This window comes from Diceros bicornis, chromosome 17 (genome assembly GCF_020826845.1).
Source record: "Diceros bicornis minor isolate mBicDic1 chromosome 17, mDicBic1.mat.cur, whole genome shotgun sequence".
Taxonomy (NCBI): Eukaryota; Metazoa; Chordata; class Mammalia; order Perissodactyla; family Rhinocerotidae; genus Diceros; species Diceros bicornis.
Genome location: NC_080756.1, coordinates 37,505,052 through 37,513,504, shown reverse-complemented (window position 1 = coordinate 37,513,504; position 8,453 = coordinate 37,505,052). Strand labels below are relative to the sequence as shown.

At 39.7% G+C, this 8,453-nt stretch overlaps 1 protein-coding gene across 2 annotated transcripts; it reads left to right on the top strand.

Annotated features, from left to right (window-relative positions):
• Positions 1–262: 262 nt before the first annotated feature.
• On the top strand, positions 263–7,696 carry ETFRF1 (electron transfer flavoprotein regulatory factor 1). Of its 2 annotated transcripts, none has more exons than XM_058558636.1 (3): positions 263–359; positions 6,602–6,695; positions 6,777–7,696. In XM_058558636.1, the coding sequence occupies exons 2-3, from the start codon at positions 6,645–6,647 to the stop codon at positions 6,996–6,998; spliced, it is 273 nt and encodes a 90-aa protein (XP_058414619.1). In that variant the 5' UTR covers positions 263–359; positions 6,602–6,644; the 3' UTR covers positions 6,999–7,696. The 2 variants fall into 2 exon arrangements, with proteins under 2 accessions (XP_058414619.1, XP_058414621.1); XM_058558638.1 differs by having other exon boundaries at positions 271–363.
• Positions 7,697–8,453: the final 757 nt, after the last annotated feature.

Genomic DNA, 8,453 nt, shown 5'->3' with positions numbered 1-8,453 from the left:
CTTGTGACATCATTATCTCCGGTGAAGGAGAACCAATGCTCGCTCCTTCACCTGGCTTCCCCCACCTCTCCTGCTCACCATGCTGAGGCAAACTCCCTCCGCAGACGACAAAACCGGAGCTCTGCGTTGTGCGGCAGACGCTCCCGGGTTGTCAGGACGACGAGCCCCGCCCACCTGCGCCCCAGGGAAAGAGCGCAGATCCTCCCGTGCGAGTCCGCGCAGTCGCGCTGGCTGCTTCCGGACGGCGCCTCGCCCCGCTCCCTGACAGGTTGCCCACCCCAACCACCGCCCTGCTTCACGGTTGACAGACCGAGGAGTGGAAGCGGTCGGAGGCTTTTACGCCTGTGGCGTGCCGGAAAGTGCGTGAGTGCCGCCGCCGGGGCGTTGTGTTCTGTTTTCCGGATCCTGGGGTCTCGAGGCGGTGAACTGTGCTCTGGGCGAGGACCCGGGCGTGGGAAAGGGTTTCCGAGCCTTCGCCTTCGTTGATAGTCTCTCTCCCTCAGTATTGCCCTAGAGTGTGTTGGGGCGAATCTTTCTATGAGCGTTTCGAGAAGGAAGGGGGCCTCCGGGTACGCGATTGGATCAAGTGACTGACCCCGAGTCGGCTGCCTGGGCCACCAGAGCTGAGGCCGGCGGGGGGACGGGGCTCAGTTGGCAATCTAGATAAAGAGGTAAATAAATTGGCTCCAAGAGGGTTCGTTATTTTGAAATTAATGACCTTCGGATTCTTCTCCCTGCACAGGGTTCTGTTTACTTTCTGTGCAAGGTACATTCCTTTTTCCTACGAGCCGCTCTAGACGAGAACTAAGAAAGATTTGAAGCAATTCCTGGGTAAAGTATTCCTTACAGATAGGTGAAGGTCGCCGGGGCCTAGCAAGTCATGAAGTTATTTGCCCAAGGTCACAGACTAATTGTGCTAACCAGTAGCACAATTTTCAGAATTTCAGTGTCCTAGACAGGAAGCAGCACTGGCAGCTTAGACCCACAGAAAACTAGAAGATGTTAAGCTTCCTCCAAAGCCTAAATGAATTCTCTATGATTTTAGGACCTAGACCCTGTTTTAGCATGACAAGACATGAAATACTTTACAATTATTGGCACTGGGCCGGCCCGTGGCTTCGCGGTTAAGTGCGTGCCCCCCACTACTGGCTGCCCAGGTTCGGATCCCGGGTGCGCACTGACGCACCGCTTCTCCAGCCATGCTGAGGCTGCGTCCCACATAACAGCAACTAGAAGGGTGTGCAGCTATGACATACAACTATCTACTGAGGCTTTGGGGGAAAAATAAAAATAAAACAAAACAAAATTTAAAATTATTGGCACCATCTCATCTCTGAATTCTAATTTTATAATGCTCTGTCCCTTCCAACTTCATTGATTAAATGTATTATTAGTAAATAAGTATTACTGACAGCTGGTTTTTGTGGGTTAAAGTATTATTGCTGTTGTAACGGAAATCCAGGTTGTGTACTAAGTCTAACATCCCACTCCAAATCCCTGGTAGCAAGATAAAAAAACATCTTAATGTTGACTTGGAAGAAGTCTTTTGTTTTAAATTAGTTTTCAACCAAACTGTTAATGTTTATGATACAAAGCCTCAGTCAACTCAGCTAGGGTTGATGGGGATAAGGAGGTGTTATGGTGATCTCAAATTACCTTAAAATGATGGGCCTCTAGGGGAGAGGACTTGCGGAAGCTGTCACTCTGTCAGCCTGCCTCCAGGGGAGGAGGAATTGCTACGGTTGTGTTAGAACACACTGGACTGTGTTCTAGGGGTCACTGTGCTATACCAGATTATACCAGTGAGCTTGGTTCTCCTGTAGTACTTCTCTTACAAGCTGCCTAAGTGTAAGAAGGCCCATTTCCTGTTCTCTCTTCTTCACCTTCAGACAGGTGTAATACCTACCCATTCTGAACATATGTAACCATCTCCTTTCAACTCACTTTTATAATCTGGCTTCTAGATAGTCCTAGAACCAGCTGTATGCCAGTCTTGAGGGGCAAAATGTCTTGCCACCTACCTCTCTGATTACATATACTTTGGTGCTTGCTAGTGTGTTGGAATAAGATTTTGTGTGAAGCTTTTTAGGCTTATCTAGTTGGGGGAAATGTGCTTCTGTTTGAGTCAAGTCTACCAGAACCCAATAAATAATAACATTGCACTGCCTTTCTTTGCCAGTTTTCCTTCAGCTTTTATTGCCTTCTGAACTTTATGAGGAAGAGTGATTGACAGCTTTGGGCACCATAACCTCTAATAAAATGGCAGTTCTCACTTAACCCAGGACTGAAGTTGGTTAAGTCTTAACTCGTTAGCCCACAGTCATTGGAAAAAAGCTGTCAGTGGGGATTGTACCCTCCCCGCCTTGCCCACCACACATATCCAAGTTCTTAGAATGATGAGAGACTTCTCTCAGTCCCTGACTCTTTTGGCTCTTGTAATGGACTTCATGCAGGGTTAAGGAGCAGCCCCAAGTCCCTGCTGCACTTGAATTGTTCACCAATTGCAAACCCAAGGAAACGTACTTCTCCCAAAGGCTAAAATAAACGTAAATACCTGAAGGTCAACATACAATAATAAAGATAAACTGCCTTAATTCATATAAATTACATATCAAAGGATGGGACAAATTTACCTTAGCCACAACTGCTACTTTTTTACTGGGCAAATCTTTTGTTATGCATAATTTGTAAAAAGCGTAACAGCTAAAAAGGATAATATAAGCCACATCTCTAAAAGCTTTCACAAATTAACAAATTGTGAATTAAATAAAGCTGCACTCTTTGCCAGGCATTAAACAGGCTGTAATTTGCAATCTGAAATTACATCTATGTAGATTTAATTTAGAATTACTTTAAAAGGACCTGGTACTTGGGGCCAGCCCAGTGGCGCAAGCGGTTAAGTGCGCACGCTCTGCTGCAGCGGCCCGGGGTTTGCAGGTTCAGATCCTGCGCGCGCACCAACGCACTGCTTGGCAGGCCATGCTGTGGTGGCATCCCATATAAAGTGGAGGAAGATGGGCACGGATGTTAGCCCAGGGCCAGTCTTCCTCAGCAAAAAAAAAAGAGGAGGATTGGCAGATGTTAGCACAGGGCTGATCTTCCTCACAAAAATAAATAAATAAATAAATAAATAAATAAAAAGCACCTGGTTCTTAAGAGTCATTCTTCAATAAGATTAAACCACACTGGAAAATGGCTCTCAGCCAAAAAAAAGTTTTAAAAATGAAATTAGGTGTTGATATAGTGGGTTAAATACACCCATCTAATTTCACTCCCTTCCAAAACTCCACTAAAAATATTCAGTAAAGGGATATAAAAATAAATTGGAAAAATGAGAGAGGAGATGACAACAATAAAACTTTGGAAACTACAAAACAGAGGAATGTGACTTAGCATAACAAAAAAGCCCAATTCATACTGCATAATTCTCCAAAGGCACTGGAACAGGGCTGCTGGAATTGAAAATGAATGAAGTAAATTAAAGAGGATTGAGTGACAGCGATTTGAGAAACACCTCTAAGTGACTGCGCTCCTCACTCCCACAGAAGATTGGAGGTTTATTTCTGAACAAAATAATATTAGTTTCTGGACTGGGGTGTCCTCAGGCATACTAAGTACATGAGAACCAAACTGGAAACAAATTAGGTGAATTTGGGTATTCATAGCACTGACTGCAGGGCCTCCATTCTTCTTCCACTTTGTAATGTTGAACAGGCAAATCCTCAGAAGATTGGGAGACTATTCTCTGGGGAATTTGACCAGTCCAAGGCGAACAATCTAAGATGTTGACATCAGAGGTTCCCCAATAAAGGCCCACTCAGATCACCCTAAGTGAAGCTGAAAGTCTGTAAGCAGCAACCATGCATGCAGATCTTCTAAAAAGCTTCTTTTGGCCTTTCACTTGTAAGAGTGGACAGAAAAGAATTACCAGACCTTGGAGGAAACGTCAGAAGTGTTACAGACATAAGCAAGCAGAAAAAGAGCAATTTGGAGGAAAATAGAAAATTGCAAGAAAGCTAATAGTAATGAACTCAAAGAAAAAAAAAGTTCTTCTACTTTGTATAGTTATGTGAATTAGCTCATTAACTCCTAGTAAAAAAGGTGTATATAAGTATTAACATGGAAATAATGTTGGTTCCTATGTGATTTATTTATGAACTTCAGCAAGAAATGAAAAGGTCTTCACTTAGCCGCTATACTGGCAGCAGGAGTCTTTCAAGTATATTTTTTAAAAATTTAAAATAAGTGCTTACCCCCAGGGCTCCCTCCCCAGAGAGGCATACCCCATTTTATGCAGCTATTGACGGGTGGCAAGTTGAACCACCTACCCTGACCACTAAGTGGCAGCCTCGTGCTTTAGATAGAGCTCTACTTTCATGTGTAACTCAGTATCTCCCAGCCCTACTCTTAGCGTTTTACCAGCATACCTACAGTAATTTTTTAAAACAGTTTTATTGAGGTACAATTGACATACAATAAACTACACTTACTTAAAGTATAAATACAATTTGATAAATTTGACATATGCATACACCTATGAAACCATCACCGCAATCACGATAATAAACACATCCATCATCTCCAGATTTTTTAGGGCTTCTTTTGATCCCTTCCTGGTTTTCAGCCCCCCACTCCCATTCCCAGGCCACTCTATTGTAGTCTCCAGCTATGCTCAGAGCAATCCAAGTGGTCCAAATTAGCTCTCCAGGTACCAATTTGTTTTTTATTAGTGCTCTTTTTACAATTGCATAGGATTTGAGTGGTCTGCCCCAAACCTATTTTCCCCATAAGCCCTGTTATTTTTAATGTGCTTTTGCAAGATGAAAGGTTTTTCAGGAATACATATACTTAATCTCAAAGTACTTCCCACAAAATACTTAACTTCAAAGGGAAAGAGTAACCTGACAGTGGAGAATCCAAACACCACCTTAATCAAGTGATAATACTTAACATCAATCATAACGGAGCAAATTGGAATTGTGTCCACCTGATAGGATGCAATGACATGAACAAACCATCGTGTCTATATTTTTGCTCAAACTACACAACCTGAATCTGGCTATGAGTTAACATCAAAATGAGACACATTCTACAAAATAAATAGCTTGTGATCGTCACAAGTGTCAAGTTCATGAAAGTCAAGGAAATCTTGAGGAATTGTTTTCAGGTTGAAGAAAGCTAAAGGGACAGGAAAACTAAATGCAGTGGGTGATCTTGGATCGGATCCTTTTGCTAGAAAGGGCATCTTTGGGACAACTGCCAAAATGTGAAGGGGTTGTGGATTCAATGGTAGTACTGTGGTACAACCATTCTGATGGTTGTATTGTACTGTAGGAAAATGTCCTTGTTCATAAGAAATATACTCTAAAGCTGTGCTGTCCAGTATAGTTAGCAACTAAGCCATTGGTACTTATAAGCACTTGAAATGTAGCTAGCATGAAACAATGAAATAATATTTTGGATATAAACAAAATATAAATAATTTCACTTGTTTTATTTTTTAATATGGGCTACCAGAAAATGTAAAATTACATAGGTGGCTCACATTATATTTCTACTGGATGGCACTGCAAAGTATTCAGGCTGATGGATATCATGTGAGCAACTTGTTCTCCAATAGTTCAGGAAAAAAGTGTTATACTATGTTGTAACTCTTAGGCAAGATTGAAATTATTTCAAAGTAAAAATTATGTTAATGAAGGACAAAGTATAAAAGTTTTCTTAAGGTCACTGGGAAAATGGGAATTAAAGAATTTTAAGGGAGTTTATAAATGACATTAACATTTACTTTGGGCCTATCATGAACTAAATGCTTATGATAGGAATTTTGATTTAATTGCCACAACTATAAAGGCATTGGGAATTATTTTCTATGTTTTGTCTGTCATGGTGCCTTTAAGGAGCTGCCTCTCCCTAGTAGCACTAACAAATTACACATAAAGAAGCATAATCTATCCCACTAGATGTTGACTGCTCCTTATGTGCCCCCTAATGGGTTATTCACTTGGCCTTGCCACCGCCATTGTTATTGCCCTTCTACCATTAATTCTGAACCTGCTTGACTCACATAGCATTTCTCCTACTCTTTAGCCTTTCTTAGGTTAGCACCTTTCTAGAGTTGATCAGGCCTCTTCTCACTGTCCTCCAAAGGGACCTGGCCTTGCCTTGAGAGAAGGGTAAATACGTCTTCCTTTTGACAATAAGGAACTGAGGCTCAGAAAGGTTAAGTAACTTGTACAACATTATGCAGTTGGGATTCAAATCTAGTTCTCATTCATTCCACTCTGATAGAAAAGGAGATACACCTACATCTTATCTCAGACAATCCATTTTCTCTCTCTCATCCTATTTCCTTCACAGGACTTGTCACAATTCATAATTATCTTGTTTGCTTATTGCTTATCAGGAGATGTTAGTTCTGTGAGAACAGGTATCTTATCTGACATGTTCATAGCTTTATCCCAGTACCTGGAACATAAAAGTGCTCAATAAATATTTATTGAATAAAAAAAAAATTAGCATCTTCCCAGTCTGTAAAATCTTTTTTCTTTGCTTCTTTAAGACAATATGGTTATTTGCAAAAAATTTTCCTTTTCTTTAGGTATGTTTTATACATGTATAAAAGTGGCTACTTTCCATGATAAATGAAAATGGCCAATTCTTTAAGAGGAGAAGTACTGAATCTTTATAAAAATGTAAGTAATTATGTTGCCAATTTTGTAAATGTTATTGTATGACATGGATTGTTTAGAAATACATAATCTTTCTTTTTTAAGCTGCTGTATCTTGGACGAGACTATCCAAAAGGAGCAGATTATTTTAAAAGACGTCTGAAGAGTGTTTTCCTTAAAAACAAAGATGTGAAGGACCCAGAGAAGATCAAAGAACTTATTGGACGGGGAGAATTTGTAATGAAAGAGCTAGAAGCCTTATACTTCCTTAGGAAATACAGAGCTATGAAACAACGCTATTATTCAGATAACAACAAAACTAACTGATCGTTATTACCATATAATTTGAAAATCAGCACCAGCTGTTTATGTCTACCAAATATTATAAAAATAATTCTAACTTAAAAGGGCAAGATATATATGTCATGTAAAAAATACCTGAGCTGCCTTCTATAAGCTTCAGATTCTCTTCAGAGAGCTTTATCAGCAACCCTTTATGCTCAATTTTTATACTAAAATTGCAATTTAGCTACAAAATATTGCCAACTAACACCTATAAATTAATGAGCACCCAATTTTGAATGAAAATATAATATACTTAAAATAGATTTTTTAACTTATAGGTTTTCGCCAATTATTCTTAGCCCATTTCTCCATTTTATTGAGAAGAGAATGCCATTTAATGGACATTTAACTAAGCAAAATAATTTTTTGCACATTTATTACCCTTAACTTTGGAAGGAGTACCTTATTTTTGACCCCATTTGGTACATTAGCAGCATGTTTTCAAAGTTCACTACAAAACAAATAGCACCTGGTAATGATTTAAGTACAGTTATAGAAATAATATGTATAGAGTAAGATTACATCTGGAAATAGCCTGCCAATGACTGGCATTACATACATACCTATTTAATTATTTACATTATTAATTTTGCTGCTGGCTTCCTTTGGGTCTTAAAACAGATCACCTGCTGTGTATCAATTACCTTCTTTGATAAAAAGTAATAAATAATGTTAATCTATTCTTTTGTCATAAAGACAGATCTGTTTTGCATCTACTTCTAAATGAGTTAACATGACAAGGAACCTAAACCTAACATGGTTTTAAGTTTAAGCAAACACTTAAGCCTTTACATAATGTTTACAGCACCTTCCATAAATGAAGAATATTTCTAACTTACAAGCTGCAAAAAAGATTCACGAATATACTATAGTGTCTCTAGCTTATCAACTATTCTGTATCAATTGTGGGGTAAATGTTTGTTTCAAATTTCCATCAAGAAACACACTTGAGCTGGCCCCGTGGCTTAGCGGTTAAGTGCTCGCGCTCCGCTGCTGGCGGCCCGGGTTCGGATCCCGGGCGCGCACCGATGCACCGCTTGTCTGGCCATGCTGAGGCCGCATCCCACGTACAGCAACTAGAAGAATGTGCAGCTATGACATACAACTATCTACTGGGGCATTGGGGGAAAAAATAAAATAAAAAAAAAATTAAAAAAAAAAAGAAACACACACTATCATAGTCACCATAACTATTTTTATTACATTACAATAATTAGGAGCAGTACAGTTCATGACAAAAATATTACAAATTTCAGATCACTTCACAGCACATACTCCTATAAACATTTAAAAGTTAATTTTAATTAAAAGAGTGGTCATTTTTAAATTTAATGTTTGATATGACCAACATTCCTAGGTCAGCGCAACCAAATGATGGAAAACAACTGGATCACACTGCATATGTCCCACAAAAAAAGCACAATGTACAAAATGTGC

What these genes read in the sequence shown, in the direction of transcription:
- ETFRF1 (XM_058558636.1), top strand. Translation starts at nt 6,645, where the DNA reads ATGAAAATGGCCAATTCTTTAAGAGGAGAAGTACTGAATCTTTATAAA. An exon ending in TACTGAATCTTTATAAAAAT is followed by an intron (nt 6,696 to 6,776) that starts GTAAGTAATTAT and finishes TTCTTTTTTAAG; the next exon opens with CTGCTGTATCTTGGACGAGA.